The following is a 20,493-nucleotide window of genomic DNA, read 5'->3' as shown; positions in this document are numbered from 1 at the left end:
GATAACAGAGCATTGCATCTCACTGTTGACCTTTGTTGTTCTGGATGTATTTAGTAAATAGATTAACAGACCCAAAGGACTTGCATGTATATTTTTTCCCCCATGACACTGAGACACTTAAGGCTACTGTGATTCTCTACCTATTACAGTTGCGACTAATTCCCCAAAATGGACGCAACTGTGCAGGCAGTTCCTTTCAAATTGTCTGCGGTTGCACTGAAGCAAGTTGACAACTGCACTTTTGGATGTAAATGAGCCCTATGGTCGGCTGAGCCCATAGGGCTATGAGACATAGGCATAATCTTTATTTGCATTGCACTAAATTGCACAGATTGCACTAAATATGGGAAAGGATTCAGCGCAGTGCAAAGAGGGCATTTGTTGTGGGTAATGAGTGATGGAGAGTGAAATTGTTCTACAAAATGTTTATGATAAAAGTACAAATGAAATAAATCTTATCTGAGATATAAGATAAAAAGATAAAAGATCGATATGCCATTGGTTTTTATTTTCTATACATATGCTGGGAAATGCTGAACGTAGCTGCAATTCTAGGAGTCCCACAACAGGTTTGCTTTGAGCTGACTTGTGCTTAAACTATCAGGTTTAACATCAGAAGTGGCGTAATCCCTACTCTGAAAATGTTAGCTACAACCTGCACTCAATTTGAGAACACATGCATGTACAGTTACACAGGCTTTATTGCACCCGGCACAACTACTTGCAGAGCCGCAATTATGCCAAAATGCCAGGGAGGAAATACTGAATTGTGGGTTAAACAATGGATATTTGAGGATAAAAATTGACCCTTGTTTCACAGTACAGCAGAGCTCATGAATGTGTATGATGCAGTGGATATCAGATGTTTTTGGTTCAAGACGCCCATTGAGGGCCAGCTTTTGTTCAGGGCTCCTGTTAGCTCATATCAAAGTTACTCTACTCTGTAGTACTAGATATTCAGCCATTGTTTTAAGAATAGATAGCACCTCAAGTCTGAAACTAAATGGACTCCTAATTGGGCTTTCAGTTATATTTAGGAGTGCAAATATTCCATATCCTTAAATCTAACCCTACCTAACCTTCAAAATAAGCCCCCACTGTCCCGTCTACCGATCGCCCTTTGGGGCCAGTGCCACAGTTTGGAGACCACTGCGCTAATGAAACAAGAAATAATACTGCGTTATTTTAGTTTTTTTTAAAAAAAATGGGGTGATTAAGTGATACTCAGCTTGATGAACAATGCATTCTGAAACAGCACAGACTAATCAGCAGAATAATGACAATATTATTCTGATAGGGCATAAATCATTGTCGATCTTAAGAGGGCTGAAGAGCAAAGAGGATCAAGTGTTTTATAACAGATAAGAAAACGTGCTGGCGGGGCCAGAGCTGCTGGCAAATCCTTTGTCTCTGATGGAATCATGATGGATCTTTACTTATCATTTGTATGTATATGTGAGAGGAGTGGGCTGACAGCTAAGGATTTTCAGGATATTCAGTTCTTTAGTGCCCAGACTATCAGGGCTGCATAGAAAGTGCTTGCAACACACTGGCTTGGTGAAAAACAATTAAATCTAAATGACATGCTTTCCATCTTGTTCCTTGTAGCTTTGGTACCTTTCTGTACATACATAAATGGTAAATTGTAGGTGATTTAAGGCTTTGGGGTGTTGTCTATATTTTCATATTTATTTCCTGTTTATAGTCTCTTCTTCTTTCCTAATATTCTGTGTTGTTCCCACTATTACAAGGAATTTGCACTGTGAGCCATTAGTGACAAACAAGTATGTGTAATGTACAGGGTGTAAGTCTGGACTGTACCACAGCTCAGGATCCTATAAAACGAAAGCCCCTTTTCATTACAGCAACCATAGGCACTAGCATAAATCCCAAGCTCATTTATGTCCTTTCACTAGGGGGTTTATTTTTATTAGCAGTGTTGGCTTTAATCTCCTCTTCTCCCTAGAGCATCGCTGGTGATGTTGCCCATAGCAACCAATCAGATCTTTGCTTTTGTTTTCAAAATTGTAGGAGACTGTTTAAATCTAATTGCTGACAGGCAACATAACCAGTAATGTTGGCTTACACACTATTATAAATATGCCCCTTATTGTTTTCTTGTTGCCTTTAACATGGGTGTGGCCTTATAAAGTGGGCCTGGCAAATATGTTCCATTTATTTTAATTATGACACTGCCCTAGTTTCATTACTGGAATATTCATCACTAGCCCAAAATTCCTGTCACTTATATTTATCATGCTGTGTAAAATCACAGGTGATGTTGCTCATAGCAGCCAATCAGATGCTTTGATTTTCTAACTGTTGAATTCTAAGTGCTGATTGGTTGCCCCGGGCAACATCACCGGTAATGCTTCACTCCACTTTTTACACAGCATAATAAATATACCCCTAGTTTATGTTCAACATATAATTTCCCCCAAATGTCAGTGTCTACTCACCATGGTTGCTCTTGGCAGACTTGACAGGGTTGTAGAGGTTCTTAGGTGGCCGTGATGGCCCGTTATCATGGATTCCTGAAGTAAGAGTTGTGCTATTGTTCCTTTCTGTGAGATTCCCTGGAACTGATTGGTGCCGGAGAATATCCACAAGAGCTCTGTAATTATGAAAGAATTGATGACTCAGTTGTACAATTTTTGCTAATAATATATCAGGCAAATACATTTGATTCAAAGTCAATGTCACACTAGTTGCTAAGAACTAACCGACTACCTGGAAACTTTTGTGGGGAGTGGTAGACGCTGCTTAATGTTGCCTGGGGATTAACCCCAAGATATCAATTGTGGTTTTCACACTGGAAGCCTAGAGCCTGCATGTAGACTGTCAGGTGCTTTTATGACAACACCCTACTCATGATCTCTTAATCTGACCCTCGAATATGTGGCATGTCATATAATTTGCCTATTTTATGGAAATCATTTGGGTAGCAAAGTGACATTATGAGCAATCTATATAAACTATATAACTATTGTGGACATCCCTATGTACCTATTGGGATTGGCTACTTAAGTCATCATTACATCAATCATTAAAATTCTTGCTAATTTTGTGTTTCCTACTTTGTGGCAACAGTTTGTGGAAGGCCCTCTATTTCTACCTAACAATGCCCTGTCTAAAAAGTAGGGTCCATAGAAGAACATTTTGCTGAGATGAACTTGACTGGCTTACACCTCAGACCAACTGAACCCCATAACATGCATTGGAATGCCAGATCCCCAACTTTTCTTCTAACCTCACTAATGCTTTTGTAGCTAATTGAGAGCAAATCCAACCAAACCAGTATTCCAGAATTTAATGGAAAGCCCACCTAGAAAAGTAGAGGCTGTTATAGCAGCAAAGAGAGGACTATCTTTATATTATGAGATGTCTAACAGTAAGGAAGAGTTTTGGCCATAAAGCATGTATGTTAATATAGCTTCCATGAAGAAAAGTCTGAAAAAATATTTTGATGGCCATCAGAGATCTAGCCTATTGGCTAGATCTCTGATAGCCATCAAAATATTTTTTCAGACTTTTCTTCATGGAAGCTATATTTACATACACGCTTTATGGCCAAAACTTTAAACATATTTGTTTAAAGGAGAAGGAATGGCTAATAAAGAGTTAATCTCAAGCTGCAGGCATACCTTCAGTTCTCTCAATAGTGCCCTTAAGTCTCCCCATATTCCACCTGTTCAGATGATCAGAAGCCAAACAGGAAGAAAAAACGCTGAGCTGTGTAAAGAAAGTTCCCATAATGCCTCACTCCTGCACAGACATCCAGACCGGTGTACATGCGCAGTTAGTAAGACTATGAGGAAGCTTCCTGCTGATTGGCTCAGATCCACATTCCTAAGGGGAGGGGGGAGTTCTTAGCATTCTTAAGGGAGGGGGGGAGCAGGAGAGGGGAGAGAGGAGAGAGCTGTGTGTCTCTGGCACAGGAAAACAGACACAACAAATCTTTTGACAGAGAAGTCAGTGCAGCGTTTCTTTAAGTGCTGTATTTACATAGACCTTTCTGATAAAGCTTACTTAGTTTTTACCTTTCTTTCTCCGTTAACGAGTAAATGCTTCACTTATTCTCATGCTTTGTGTCACTTACTAGTTGCACTTTGAACAACTGTTGTCACTGTTTAACCATAGATTGGAATCCATCCAATATGATATTGGCCAAGAAAATGTTTAAAGAATTACATTGGTACATTTGCTTTTTCCCTGTAATAATAAAACAGTACCTGTACTTGATCCCAACTAAGATATAATTACCCCTTATTGGGGCAGAACAGCCCTATTGGGTTTATTTAATGGTTAAATGATTCCCTTTTCTCTGTAATAATAAAACAGTACCTGTACTTGATCCCAACTAAGATATAATTACCCCTTATTGGGGGCAGAACAGCCCTATTGGGTTTATTTAATGGTTAAATGATTCCCTTTTCCCTGTAATAATAAAACAGTACCTGTACTTGATCCCAACAAAGATATAATTACCCCTTATTGGGGGCAGAACAGCCCTATTGGGTTTATTTAATGGTTAAATGATTCCCTTTTCCCTGTAATAATAAAACAGTACCTGTACTTGATCCCAACTCAGATGTAATTTATCTTTCTTGGGGGAAAAACATTCCTATTGGGTTTATTTAATGTTTAAATGGAAATTCAAATTACAAAAAGATCCCTTATCCCCTTGCCTCTAATTTATTGCCCGGAGAGACACTTGTGAGATAGTAAACAGTCTTTAAAATAAATAATCTAACAGTGAGCAATGAGATATTTAAAACATACCATTAGGAGATTTATGTGTATGACAATAAATGCATTATTGCCCATTATTTAAGAAATGAGGTCAAATAGGATCAATCTTCTTTCATTTCTCTCTGAGTATATGGCACAGCTCCAATACACGTATAGCTGAAAGCAGGAAATGTATTCTTTTTTTAAGGTTTTGGTCATTCTACTAAAGATTTGTTTCTAGCCCATCAATATCAATATCATTTAAATGAAACTCTCCTTGGTATGAGCTCTCTCCCACCAACAGGAGACTTTAGCCAGAGAACATAGTGATTCATGATGGAATGGAATAATCTATACAGCAGATGAAGCTGCCTCTGGGGGTCCTAAGACTATATATGCAGCCTCTTGGGGGTCCTGATTCATGTGCAATTTTAGTATACACGCACAAAACAGATCATCTCCATTATAGTTTGGGGGATGGGGTCCTAAAGCAATTTTTTTGGTGGCTTAAATATTACTTGAAAAAGGAAGCCAGCTAACCTGGAAGGGACATGGACCCTCTTTCACCTCCCATACAAAATCATCATTATTATTATTATTAACATGTATTTATAAAGTGTCAATATATTCCACAGGGCTGTGCAATAAGTGGGTTTAAACTTTGGACATACAGAATTACATACAAAGCAACCAATCACCAAAGCAAGAGGTGCAGCTTGCGGACCAAATAATCATATATTAACTATATGACCATTCAAGGTCCAAACAATAAGATCCCCACAAAAACTGACGTTGTGGTTTAGATTTTTAGTCCCATTCACCCTTGAACCCGGAGGGGATATTCATTTTTCCATGTGTTATTTTTAATTGAAACACAAAACAAATATACACATTTATAGCAACAGCCATATTGATTTACTAGCACATATGGCCCATTTGTTGAGCAGGGGTTATGCTAGTTTGCTGTATCCTTGCTTAGGTATTTCTTATGCGATTTGAATTTTTTTCTTTGTTTTATACCTTCCCATTATTACAATTTTCCATTTAATTTCTGCACTTTTCTGTTGCATTTGTTCCCTTCTCTTATGCTATCACTTTGTTCTCTTTTGGTTTTCCTCTATACCGTTTTTATCTATTTTCACATTTTTATACTCCTGCTTCATCTTCCTTCACCTTTGTTATCACCTACTGTCAGACAATGTTTTGTACATTCCCTTTTCTCCTTTACATCATTTCTCTTTTACTTTTACCTTGTTTCCTACTGCTGGTTTCCACACCAACTGAGCAGATCTTTGACTGATATGGCCACCTGTGTGGTGGTCCATATTGGGCTAATCCTATTGTCTGGCTCTTGGGCCAATTTCGGATCATAATGGGTGCCTAAGCAGGTCATTGGGTGGGGCAAGCTAATGTGGCTTTCACCACAATGGGATTTTAAAACCTGCCTTATAGATATCTGCCCAATCAGTTGGGGGAAGGCCCATACACAACAAATTAGAATCTCAAATCTTCCTGTGTTTAGCCAGATTGACTCTTGTCACATTTTTAGCCCTCTGATTCTCATTTTCTTCAACTAGAGAGATGTTTGTATGTCTGAGCCAAATGTTTGGCTGTCTTTATGTGTCTGCTCTGGGAAGTATTTTTTAGAAGTACATTGTGTAAAAGGGGAAGTGTCCATGGCCCAAATAGACCAAAGGACACCAACTAGGATCTTTTTACTTGTTTTTTATTCTCATGTGATTTTTTGTTTTGTTTTGATAAGTTCCCTTTCTTAAATATTCCTTTATTACATATCTTCATGGTAAACAATGAGCCAGACTTAGTTTTTGTAGTTTATTCAGTGCCATCAGCCAGTAATAATGGATCAGTGGGTGGTTTTACTGACATTAATAGCAAATGAATTCCCCTGGCCACTGATAATGCTCCAGGAAGGCTCATTGCAATAGGCTGGCATTGACTAAAGGTGGCCACACACGTGGCGATTTGCGAAAGATCGTACAATCGGCCACAAACCGTTCAGGGCTGAAACGGCAGATAAGGAGGTAGAAACAATAGGATTTCTACCTCCTTCTGCCGATTCAGCGCTGAAGGCAGATTTTGGTCAGGCGCCTTCTATGGCGCCCAATCAAAATCTATTTTAACTGGCCCGATCGGCGAGTCGACCGATATCAGCGATATTATCAGTGCGTGTATGGCCAGCTTTAAACTGGAGTGCTTACTAATTTTATCTAACTAATGGGCACATATTAACTGTCCTGTTCACGAGTGAGTGTTGCAATTGACACTCTCCCATGTACCACCTAAAGAACAGCTTGTCACAGTTTGGACGACTTACCTCGTGTTTAATGGCCCCGGGAAAGTCGCCCGTTGTGACATTAGCCTAAAGGGAAAGTATTAGCAAAAATATGTTAGGCTTAGTTAACTGACAATAAGTGGTGTTTTTTTTAAATTTTTTATGTTTTTCAATATGGTGTTTAATAGCAACATGCATAGAATTTTTGGTTGAATGCCTTCATGCAAGAAGCCATATCTTACATTTCTGCTTTGTATAAGAATCTCAGTGAAGATGGAACAGCCCGGAGCAAGTATCTTATCTGATTAATGCATCTCTCGGAGATGACCTGCCTGACACAGTGCTGTAAATCAAAACCAGTTTCTAAAGCAAGGCTTTAAAGTACCTTCAGAGGAGCTTTATCAGATTTGTAAAGAATATATAATGTTGTAGAACTATTCCTGATGCAATCATTGGCACTACCATATGAAAAGGATGCCTTATACAAAAGCTAAACTGATCTAACTGATCTAAATAACAATGTCTACATGCATAATTATAATTTTGCCACAAAAATGTTTCCCCAATGTTTTTATATTACCTATCTGATCCCCCATGTTCTTCTATGAGTGGGCGGCCATATTTGTGCAGCAGTAGTCCGTTAGCATTAGAAGCTGTAATTGACAGGCTGAGAAGGGACATACAGGTTGGCAAAACAGTCAGGTTAGGAACTTCAAGTAACAATTACTTACAGAAGCAGCCCTATCAGTTACAAAACAATCAACATGACCTATAGGTACTAGGCAATGTACACTGATATTTTGAAGAGGTTTTTTAGTGTCAGTATCACTTTAATGAAAAAGTATTTATAGTTTTTGTGGTATTGGTTGTAATAATTATTGCCAAACAGTGAAACAGAAAGTTCTTGGCTTTCCAAAACAATTGTGGTAGAATAAGTAATTTGATCAATCCTGAGCCCTGAGACACTGGTGAACATTAGGAGAGGGACTGATTTATACAGGGGTCACTATTTCTGTTTAGTTCCCCCAGACAAAGTGTAAAAATAAAAATAAAATAATCCCATAGTAGTTTATAAAGAAGGAAACATGGATTTTTAATTCACAGAATGCATTTCATAAATTGCATGGACCGTAATAACATTTGTGGATGGTCAGTGTGCAACTTGTTTTATTTAAAAGAATGTCCTTTTTATCTGTTCTCTGAAATCACCCAGTTTGACCAGCTATTGATTTGTAGCATAGAATATACAGTATATATCAGTGTTCATAATCATCCACATCTTCTAGTGAACATTCAGTTTCTACAAGGCAAATTTGCTCAGATCAAAACTGTTGGAAATTGGAACCAATAATGACATTCCTGATAACAAGAGCATTGGATAAGCATTTTCTCTCTCACCTGGGTACATGGATCTCTCTCCCACGTGCGCGTCGGGAGGCCTTGTTGAAGGCAATCTTGGCTCCAATGCCCACAGCTAGAGTGAAGCTAATGACACCACATATGACGTAGACGGTGCTGTTGGTCTGGTCTGAATGTTCATTCTGGTTCTGCTTGCTGTTGGCACTGGTAGTAATAGATTGAGTTGTGTACGCCCACAATGGGGTGTTATAGTTGCTACACTTTTCCTGGTCCAATCGCTTATGGCGATGCTCACAACAGAAGCGGTAGTGGCAAGTACCACAGCAGTAACGGAATGTACCCGTCGTACAGTTAAAGGTGGTATCAAATTGGCCCATTACGTCAAAATACCCATAGCACATGTCTGGAACAGACTGGCTCTTTCCTGATGAAGCATTCTGGGAGGCCGGCGGGCGTTTAATGTGTGCAAGCAACATTGGCAGTGTCTGCGTTTGGTTACCCTGCCGTCGGGCCTGCAGAGCACCAACACGGAGCACTGAGTGCATGCTAAAAACATCAAGAGTAACACTGACTAACACTGTCAGCAGATGATACATGGCAGTCCACGTATATGGCAAATGGCAGCAGCTGCAAATATAGGGGGGTTTTTTTGACGATGGAAGAAGAATTATTTTTGTCCCTGGGTTGACTTTGGCGCTTTAGTCACTTTCACAATTCTGCTGTTCTCTGATATAGAATCATGAAGGGCTTTGTACATTTATTTCCCTTTCCTCTTGAATCGTTTTCTTTAACAGTTTTTACAAAAAAAGGCGTCTTCATTACAAAAAGAAATATTGACTCCAATCAAAATCTAGAAAGGGAACAAAGCAAACTAAGATCAGATATCAACGTCAACCCAATAGACCTTACAGTCTACTCAATAACAAAAACAACTCATATTGATTAATGCAATCTAGGATCTTTATGTATTGATCGTTTAACTGCTTTATCTGCCAGCTCATACATTCGACATCGTAATGTGGGGTGAGCTTCTAACTCTGTATGCTGGTCTCTTCTGATGGCCTACGCACCGCCCACCAACAGTTCACCCACTTTCCCAAGTAGCCCACCCATTCTGTCCTGCCTGAGGCATAGATGGAACATGGTGCTCATTAACTGTGACAATAAAGTTATACATTGCATATGAGATATAGTATCACTGTATCCTTAAAATGGTTGGCTGATAATGGTTTGACTGAAGTCTTCCAGATTAAAAGTGTGCATGTTTATGTGTACATACTAGGACATTTACTGCCAAATACATTTTATTGTCAGGGCTGACTTATCAGTACATCTTTATGTGAAACTTATGCACACAGTGTCATTTGTTGTGTTTCCACACTGCAATCTGGATCAGGGAGTAATTGTCCTACTTCCATCTACGTTGTATACTATTACAGGTATGGGATCCCTTATCCGGAAACCTGTTATCCAGAAAGCTCCGAATTACAGAAAGCAGCCTCCCATAGACTCCAATTTAATCGAATAATTTTAAATTTTAAAACTGATTTACTTTTTCTCTTAAGTAATAAAACAGTACCTTGTAATTGATCCAAATTAAGATATAAATAATCCTTATTGGATGCAAAACAATCCTATTGGGTTTAATTAATGTTTTAGTGATTTTTTAGTAGATTTAAGGTTTGTAGATCCAAATTACGGAAAGATCCTTTATCTGGAATAACCTTGGTCCCGAGCATTCTGGATAATGGGTCCTATACCTGTATTCACTCCTAGCCCCCTCCTTAGTCCTCCTCCTTCCTCACCCTAATGCTCTTCGATCTGACAGAAAAATCAAACCAGCTTGGCAGGTAGAAGTCAGCACGATACCTTGAATCTGTTTTAGAATAGTGCAGGTTCTCCAGTGGCCACTTCCCATCGGTATATCCAAACGAAAAACAGTTTAGAACATCACCAAATGTATTTCTTGTTTAAAATGCCTTTATTGCCCTAAGATGTATGCAATAAAGGCATTTTAAACAAGAAATACAAACTGTGCTCTTTTAAACTGTTTTTCGTTAGGAAAATCAAACCAGCCTGATCAACATCTGGTCAATTTTTGGAGAAATATCAGGTAGCACTGGCAGAGGGCACCATACAAGAAGGAGCCAAAGAGGCAGCTTAAATCTTCCCTTTTATGGCCACCTTTAGGGTCAGAGTTAGGATAGATGATGCAGGAAGGATGACAAAGGATGGATGAAAAAGAGCTGAAAGCTGCTAGAGGATGCAGGACGCCTGGTCGTGAAGGTAGGACTTATGAAAATTGAAAGCTGAGCAGATTACAAGAAGGGGCAGAACAGATGACATGGAGTGCATAAGGTTCAAATAAAGATGTACTGATAACTCAGACCTAATGTAATTACTGGAGGCTGTCCTAAAATGTACAACAGTATTAGATGGTTTCAGAAATGTTGCCATTACAACACTATGGTAGGTGAATAAGGAAGGTGTGGTTAGGGAGAAAGATAACAATGGAATCATGTGCAGGATTGAAACTGGAAGCAGTCAGTAGCACCATCACAGCAGCTAGAGAAAACAAAGCAAAAAGTAAAGAATGAATTCCATTAATAATGCATAGAATGAAAAGCACCCAATTACAGGATCACTGACATATTTAGACTGAAAACACATATTTTAGTCACAAAGCTAGAAGGCTCTAATGTGTGTTAAACTTGTGGTGTGTGGCAAGTGATTTAACATTCCTTGCTCTGTGGGGCAGGGCCTTATTCCTAAACATTTCTCTGTACATTCTGATTGTATTGTACATACATTTGTAGTGCATTTTATGGGGGTATTTTTACTTGCAGTTCATGCTTGGGCAGTGTGTGTCCCTTCAGGTACATCTGTACTACAACTATTTTATTCTGGGCCTGGATCTCAAGGGATGATAAACATGCAATATTACAACATTCTTTATTAAATATTTAAATTAATAACAAAAACACACTCTCAGATTTGACTCTGGTTAGTCTTTGGTAGGACAGGCAGATGGTCCCAATTGCTGGCCTGTGAACAGCAGTAAAGATTAGTAGCTGAGTTTCCCTAATAAGTTTCTATCTAGGGGACCAGTCTAAAGCATATGTGATGTCTCAGATGACACTCGGTCATATTGCTGCAGCACTAGGGGCCCACCAAACATTCAGCAAGTTTCACAATATGAAATAGGCTGCCCCATGGCCTTAGAAGGCATGTAATTGTGGTAATAGACTGAAACCAGCAGGGGAAGTGAGATAATAAGATACAGTGTAAGTGATTCTGGACACCAAAGGTAAGTTTCTGATTTTAAAATATGTTCTTCTAAGTATATAAACTATCAGTGTTTAAGATGCAAATAGGGCCACCATCAAAAGCAAGCAAGCAGAATGTTTAAGTTATTGACATTTGGTAAATACCCACCCATAAATGTTTCAAGATATAATTACCTACGTACCAATTGCCAACTCCCGTCCCAAAGTAAAAGTGCTATACACTTAAAGGTCCCCATACACGGGCCGACTATAGCTGCTGATATCTGTCCCTTGGACCGATTTGGCAGCTAATCGGCCCGTGTATGGGCAGAACAGAGTGGCCTGGCCGACCGATATCTGGCCTAAAATTGGCCAGATCTCGATCGGCCAGGTTAGAAAATCCAGTCGGATTGGGGACCGCATCGGCTCGTCGATGCGGTCCCCGAACCGACTGCCCCATAACCACAAATGTAATCGGATTATTTTTTTTTTAAGTTACTTGCTACCCGATATCGCCCACCCGTAGGTGGGGATATCGGGTGAAGATCCGCTCGCTTGGCGACATCGCCAAGCGAGCGGATCTTATAGTATATGGGCACCTTTAGGTTGGAAGAATCTATTGCACTTGGACAAATCAATTCCAGCCGCTTTTGAGTGAACCTTGTGATATTTTCACAATGACCTTAATTACCATAAGGAACCCTACAATGGAACACTTGCAGGCTTGTTTAGCACATCACACTACTTAATGCAATTATCCAGTTTGTTGCCATCTAAAACTAATGAATCAGTATCAGACTTGGACATCTGGGGTGGCATTACATCCTGAAAATGAGTACGTGAATTGGCCTTGAGCCCACAGCCTAATCCTCTAGCTTTCTTGTAGTCTCATTCAAGTCTGCTGATGGCAATATCTACTCCCTTAATTTCTCAATAGAATGCCTACGCTGTCGGTGAGTTGTATTTATGAGCAATCAATGGCTCCATTGACATTACAATGTTTGTCCAAGCAGTTCCTATCTGATTGGTACCAGCAGTGGTTTATGGGGTGCACTGGATTCCATAAATGTCATCGTTGTTGTCTAATGAGACATTGCCTTAAGTATACACATTCACATCAATAAAAGGTAAATTAAAAGCCCAGACATGAATCAGCAAATGACATAGCATATACATTCTGTACTTCTCCATTTGCATAGCGATATTATGGAAAATGTTCCCATCAATTGAGAGAAGTGCTGCTGGTCTGTAAATTGACTGATATGTAAGATGAATCACTTGCCTAATGCACTTCCATGTATTGATAGGTGCGGCAGGAGAAATGAGATGAGATAGCAGGATTCCAGATGAGTTGGGATTTCGTGATTGCTTTTCGATCTTTCATTTGTTTTATTCATTTTTATTCAGAACTAGTTGATAGCTACAACTCAAAGGCTGGAAACAGTTTCAGACACAGTGAATAACTGAAGATCTTAATACTCATAAAGAGTTCTTTATATTGAGGGTGGTGGATTTGTGGAATTCCCTCCCTGAATTAGGCAGATACATTAGATAGCTTCTGGGGTGGATGGCTTTTTAGCAAATGAGAAAATACAGGGTTATGGGAGATAGCTCTCAGTACAAGTGAGGGAATACAGGGGTAGGGGAGATAGCTCTCAGTACAAGTGAGGGAATACAGGGTTATGGGAGATAGCTCTCAGTACAAGTGAGGGAATACAGGGTTATGGGAGATAGCTCTCAGTACAAGTGAGGGAATACAGGGGTAGGGGAGATAGCTCTCAGTACAAGTGAGGGAATACAGGGGTATGGGAGATAGCTCTCAGTACAAGTGAGGGAATACAGGGGTAGGGGAGATAGCTCTCAATACAAGTGAGGGAATACAGGGGTAGGGAGATAGCTCTCAGTACAAGTGAGGGAATACAGGGGTAGGGGAGATAGCTCTCAGTACAAGTGAGGGAATACAGGGGTAGGGGAGATAGCTCTCAGTACAAGTGAGGGAATACAGGGGTATGGGGGATAGCTCTCAGTACAAGTGAGGGAATACAGGGTTATGGGAGATAGCTCTCAGTACAAGTGAGGGAATACAGGGGTAGGGGAGATAGCTCTCAGTACAAGTGAGGGAATACAGGGGTATGGGGGATAGCTCTCAGTACAAGTGAGGGAATACAGGGGTAGGGGAGATAGCTCTCAGTACAAGTGAGGGAATACAGGGTTATGGGAGATAGCTCTCAGTACAAGTGAGGGAATACAGGGGTAGGGGAGATAGCTCTCAGTACAAGTGAGGGAATACAGGGTTATGGGAGATAGCTCTCAGTACAAGTGAGGGAATACAGGGGTAGGGGAGATAGCTCTCAATACAAGTGAGGGAATACAGGGGTATGGGAGATAGCTCTCAGTACAAGTGAGGGAATACAGGGGTAGGGGAGATAGCTCTCAGTACAAGTGAGGGAATACAGGGTTATGGGAGATAGCTCTCAGTACAAGTGAGGGAATACAGGGGTAGGGGAGATAGCTCTCAGTACAAGTGAGGGAATACAGGGGTAGGGGAGATAGCTCTCAGTACAAGTGAGGGAATACAGGGTTATGGGAGATAGCTCTCAGTACAAGTGAGGGAATACAGGGGTAGGGGAGATAGCTCTCAGTACAAGTGAGGGAATACAGGGGTAGGGGAGATAGCTCTCAGTACAAGTGAGGGAATACAGGGGTAGGGGAGATAGCTCTCAGTACAAGTGAGGGAATACAGGGGTATGGGGGATAGCTCTCAGTACAAGTGAGGGAATACAGGGTTATGGGAGATAGCTCTCAGTACAAGTGAGGGAATACAGGGGTAGGGGAGATAGCTCTCAATACAAGTGAGGGAATACAGGGGTATGGGAGATAGCTCTCAGTACAAGTGAGGGAATACAGGGTTATGGGAGATAGCTCTCAGTACAAGTGAGGGAATACAGGGGTAGGGGAGATAGCTCTCAGTACAAGTGAGGGAATACAGGGGTAGGGGAGATAGCTCTCAATACAAGTGAGGGAATACAGGGGTAGGGAGATAGCTCTCAGTACAAGTGAGGAAATACAGGGTTATGGGAGATAGCTCTCAGTACAAGTGAGGGAATACAGGGTTATGGGAGATAGCTCTCAGTACAAGTGAGGGAATACAGGGGTAGGGGAGATAGCTCTCAGTACAAGTGAGGGAATACAGGGTTATGGGAGATAGCTCTCAGTACAAGTGAGGGAATACAGGGGTATGGGAGATAGCTCTCAGTACAAGTGAGGGAATACAGGGGTATGGGAGATAGCTCTCAGTACAAGTGAGGGAATACAGGGTTATGGGAGATAGCTCTCAGTACAAGTGAGGGAATACAGGGGTAGGGGAGATAGCTCTCAATACAAGTGAGGGAATACAGGGGTATGGGAGATAGCTCTCAGTACAAGTGAGGGAATACAGGGGTAGGGGAGATAGCTCTCAGTACAAGTGAGGGAATACAGGGTTATGGGAGATAGCTCTCAGTACAAGTGAGGGAATACAGGGGTAGGGGAGATAGCTCTCAGTACAAGTGAGGGAATACAGGGGTAGGGGAGATAGCTCTCAGTACAAGTGAGGGAATACAGGGGTAGGGGAGATAGCTCTCAATACAAGTGAGGGAATACAGGGGTAGGGAGATAGCTCTCAGTACAAGTGAGGGAATACAGGGGTAGGGGAGATAGCTCTCAGTACAAGTGAGGGAATACAGGGGTATGGGGGATAGCTCTCAGTACAAGTGAGGGAATACAGGGTTATGGGAGATAGCTCTCAGTACAAGTGAGGGAATACAGGGGTAGGGGAGATAGCTCTCAATACAAGTGAGGGAATACAGGGGTATGGGAGATAGCTCTCAGTACAAGTGAGGGAATACAGGGTTATGGGAGATAGCTCTCAGTACAAGTGAGGGAATACAGGGGTAGGGGAGATAGCTCTCAGTACAAGTGAGGGAATACAGGGGTAGGGGAGATAGCTCTCAATACAAGTGAGGGAATACAGGGGTAGGGAGATAGCTCTCAGTACAAGTGAGGAAATACAGGGTTATGGGAGATAGCTCTCAGTACAAATGAGGGAATACAGGGTTATGGGAGATAGCTCTCAGTACAAGTGAGGGAATACAGGGTTATGGGAGATAGCTCTCAGTACAAGTCAGGGAATACAGGGGTAGGGGAGATAGCTCTCAGTACAAGTGAGGGAATACAGGGTTATGGGAGATAGCTCTCAGTACAAGTGAGGGAATACAGGGGTATGGGAGATAGCTCTCAGTACAAGTGAGGGAATACAGGGGTATGGGAGATAGCTCTCAGTACAAGTGAGGGAATACAGGGTTATGGGAGATAGCTCTCAGTACAAGTGAGGGAATACAGGGGTAGGGGGATAGCTCTCAGTACAAGTGAGGGAATACAGGGGTAGGGGGATAGCTCTCAGTACAAGTGAGGGAATACAGGGGTAGGGGAGATAGCTCTCAGTACAAGTGAGGGAATACAGGGGTATTGGAGATAGCTCTCAGTACAAGTGAGGGAATACAGGGTTATGGGAGATAGCTCTCAGTACAAGTGAGGGAATACAGGGGTAGGGGAGATAGCTCTCAGTACAAGTGAGGGAATACAGGGGTAGGGGAGATAGCTCTCAGTACAAGTGAGGGAATACAGGGGTATGGGAGATAGCTCTCAGTACAAGTGAGGGAATACAGGGGTATAGGAGATAGCTCTCAGTACAAGTGAGGGAATACAGGGGTATGGGAGATAGCTCTCAGTACAAGTGAGGGAATACAGGGGTATTGGAGATAGCTCTCAGTACAAGTGAGGGAATACATGGGTATAGGAGATAGCTCTCAGTACAAGTGAGGGAATACAGGGGTATGGGAGATAGCTCTCAGTACAAGTGAGGGAATACAGGGGTAGGGGGGATAGCTCTCAGTACAAGTGAGGGAATACAGGGTTATGGGAGATAGCTCTCAGTACAAGTGAGGGAATACAGGGTTATGGGAGATAGCTCTCAGTACAAGTGAGGGAATACAGGGGTATGGGAGATAGCTCTCAGTACAAGTGAGGGAATACAGGGGTAGGGGAGATAGCTCTCAGTACAAGTGAGGGAATACAGGGTTATGGGAGATAGCTCTCAGTACAAGTGAGGGAATACAGGGTTATGGGAGATAGCTCTCAGTACAAGTGAGGGAATACAGGGGTATGGGAGATAGCTCTCAGTACAAGTGAGGGAATACAGGGGTAGGGGAGATAGCTCTCAGTACAAGTGAGGGAATACAGGGGTAGGGGGGATAGCTCTCAGTACAAGTGAGGGAATACAGGGGTAGGGGAGATAGCTCTCAGTACAAGTGAGGGAATACAGGGTTATGGGAGATAGCTCTCAGTACAAGTGAGGGAATACAGGGTTATGGGAGATAGCTCTCAGTACAAGTGAGGGAATACAGGGTTATGGGAGATAGCTCTCAGTACAAGTGAGGGAATACAGGGTTATGGGAGATAGCTCTCAGTACAAGTGAGGGAATACAGGGTTATGGGAGATAGCTCTCAGTACAAGTGAGGGAATACAGGGTTATGGGAGATAGCTCTCAGTACAAGTGAGGGAATACAGGGTTATGGGAGATAGCTCTCAGTACAAGTGAGGGAATACAGGGTTATGGGAGATAGCTCTCAGTACAAGTGAGGGAATACAGGGTTATGGGAGATAGCTCTCAGTACAAGTGAGGGAATACAGGGGTAGGGGAGATAGCTCTCAGTACAAGTGAGGGAATACAGGGGTATAGGAGATAGCTCATAGTATCAAGTTGATCCAGGGACTGGTCCGATTGCCATCTTGGAGTCAGGAAGGAATTCTGTCCCCCTCTAAGGAAAATTGAATAGGCTTCAGAAGGTTATTTTTTTTCCCTTCCTTTGGATCAACTAGCAGTCAGGCAGGTTATATGTAGATATAAAAGAGTGAATGCGATGGGCAGTTGTTTTTTTCTCAACCTAAGCTACTATGTTACTATGTAAAACAGCCCTATATACTGTTATGCATTGTATCATTTTGGCTTTAGAATTGGTCCTTACTTAATTACATGCAAATATATGACAGGAAGAGTGGACCCCTATTACACAGACTAAAGGTATTACTGTACATATAAGTATGTCTCTGCCCCAGAGTATGAAATGTATAGAACTCCAGCACTGTTATGCAATACTACCCGCTTTTCCTTCTATGACCAGACTATTGCCTCTTAACTACGTTACTCCATTCAGTCTACTGCACAATTTACTCCAAAAAAAAAACAATTGCTCCACATCTTCTTCACCTATGATTGCTTCTCTGGTTTTTTTTATCTCCTCCTGAATTAATACTACTATATCTAACCATTTCAGACCTTTAAATGTATTCCTGTTTATAACAATTTCCCACTATTGAGTTCCAGGTTTCTTTTGTATGTCTGCTTGTCTACAGAATTTGCTGACAATTCTTATGAGATGCTATTCTTACCTTTAAACATTCAAAAGCTCCCTGAAGAACAGCCTATTTGGGGATGTCTAGCTGACATGTTTTATTTCTCCAACACAGCAGCTACATAATACGATCAACATCTCTCTTCAATAGACTTGTGTTACCGTCGTTCAACAACCCCCATCTATTACCAGTATCTGTTATTCTGACACTTGTGTTGTGCAGAAAGTTCAAAAAATACTATTTCCCATTCTTGACCTCATACTTTTTTTTTTATTAATGCTAGAATAAATACATATTGATGGGTTTTTATGCTTAAATGTTTTGTTTTTGTATGGAGTGCTGCATTCTATCAGAAAACCCCAAGTCCCAAGCAAGCTGGGAGGGGACTGTGGCTGTGGGATAGCAGGTATAGTAGGGAGAGATGGTGCCTATAGTAGCAGTGGGAATTATAGCCTCTGGGAAGGGACTGTGGCTGTGGGATAGCAGGTATAGTAGGGAGAGATGGTGCCTATAGTAGCAGTGGGATAATAGCCTCTGGGAAGGGACTGTGGCTGTGGGATAGCAGGTATAGTAGGGAGAGATAGTGCCTATAGTAGCAGTGGGGATAATAGCCTCTGGGAAGGGACTGTGGCTGTGGGATAGCAGGTATAGTAGGGAGAGATGGTGCCTATAGTAGCAGTGGGGATAATAGCCTCTGGGAAGGGACTGTGGCTGTGGGATAGCAGGTATAGTAGGGAGAGATGGTGCCTATAGTAGCAGGGGGATAATAGCCTCTGGGAAGGGACTGTGGCTGTGGGATAGCAGGTATAGTAGGGAGAGATGGTGCCTATAGTAGCAGTGGGGGGATAATAGCCTCTGGGAAGGGACTGTGGCTGTGGGATAGCAGGTATAGTAGGGAGAGATGGTGCCTATAGTAGCAGTGGGGGATAATAGCCTCTGGGAAGGGACTGTGGCTGTGGGATAGCAGGTATAGTAGGGAGAGATGGTGCCTATAGTAGCAGTGGGGGGGATAATAGCCTCTGGGAAGGGACTGTGGCTGTGGGATAGCAGGTATAGTAGGGCGAGATGGTACCTATAGTAGCAGTGGGGATAATAGCCTCTGGGAAGGGACTGTGGCTGTGGGATAGCAGGTATAGTAGGGAGAGATGGTGCCTATAGTAGCAGTGGGGGGGATAATAGCCTCTGGGAAGGGGCTGTGGCTGTGGGATAGCAGGTATAGTAGGGAGAGATGGTACCTATAGTAGCAGTGGGGGGGATAATAGCTTCTGGGAAGGGACTGTGGCTGTGGGATAGCAGGTATAGTAGGGAGAGATTTGCCTATAGTAGCAGTGGGATAATAGCCTCTGGGAAGGGACTGGGGCTGTGGTATATCAGGTTTAGTAGGGAGAGATGGTGCCTATAGTAGCAGTGGGGGGATAATAGCCTCTGGGAAGGGACTGGGGCTGTGGGATAGCAGGTATAGTAGGGAGAGATGGTGCCTATAGTAGCAGTGGGGGGATAATAGCCTCTGGGAAAGGACTGTGGCTGTGGGATAGCAGGTATAGTAGGGAGAGATGGTGCCTATAGTAGCAGTGGGGGGATAATAGCCTCTGGGAAGGGACTGGGGCTGTGGGATAGCAGGTATAGTAGGGAGAGATGGTGCCTATAGTAGCAGTGGGATAATAGCCTCTGGGAAGGGACTGGGGCTGTGGGATAGCAGGTATAGTAGGGAGAGATGGTGCCTATAGTAGCAGTGGGATAATAGCCTCTGGGAAGGGACTGTGGCTGTGGGATAGCAGGTATAGTAGGGAGAGATGGTGCCTATAGTAGCAGTGGGGGGATAATAGCCTCTGGGAAGGGACTGGGGCTGTGGGATAGCAGGTATAGTAGGGAGAGATGGTGCCTATAGTAGCAGTGGGGGGATAATAGCCTCTGGGAAGGGACTGGGGCTGTGGGATAGCAGGTATAGTAGGGAGAGATGGTGCCTATAGTAGCAGTGGGGGGGATAATAGCCTCTGGGAAGGGACTGGGGCTGTGGGATAGCAGGTATAGTAGGGAGAGATGGTGCCTATAGTAGCAGTGGGGGGATAATAGCCTCTGGGAAGGGACTGGGGCTGTGGGATAGCAGGTATAGTAGGGAGAGATGGTGCCTATAGTAGCAGTGGAGATAGCAGACTCTGGGAATGGGCTATGGTATAGCAGGTACAGTGTAAACTAGATGATTGCTGATGCATGCACACTCACTGCAGCCCACAGGTCTCCATTCTTTGGAATTATGAACCTCATAGATATTTTACTGTTCTTATGTTTTAAATACATGTTTTATACACTACAGTATAAGTTGAAAACACATAAGAATGAAACATTTGCTACCAATGTTACATCAAGTAATTATTAATAATTAAAGCAGT

The 20,493-nt window shown here is 42.2% G+C and overlaps 1 protein-coding gene across 1 annotated transcript in view; it reads right to left on the bottom strand.

Annotated features, from left to right (window-relative positions):
• Nucleotides 1-20,493, bottom strand: part of shisa7 (shisa family member 7) — an 84,636-nt gene that overhangs the window by 18,101 nt on the left and 46,042 nt on the right. Inside the window, exons 2-3 of the mRNA XM_002939964.4 lie at nucleotides 8,423-9,233; nucleotides 2,460-2,614 (exon numbers count right to left, since the gene is read on the bottom strand). Of these exons, the coding sequence (XP_002940010.1) occupies nucleotides 2,460-2,614; nucleotides 8,423-8,979 (712 nt within the window). The 5' untranslated portion in view covers nucleotides 8,980-9,233. The remainder of the gene's footprint in view (nucleotides 1-2,459; nucleotides 2,615-8,422; nucleotides 9,234-20,493) is intronic.

This window comes from Xenopus tropicalis, chromosome 7 (genome assembly GCF_000004195.4).
Source record: "Xenopus tropicalis strain Nigerian chromosome 7, UCB_Xtro_10.0, whole genome shotgun sequence".
NCBI classification, from domain to species: domain Eukaryota; kingdom Metazoa; phylum Chordata; class Amphibia; order Anura; family Pipidae; genus Xenopus; species Xenopus tropicalis.
Note: the sequence above shows the minus strand (reverse complement) of the source record. Positions and strands in the feature narration are given on the sequence as shown.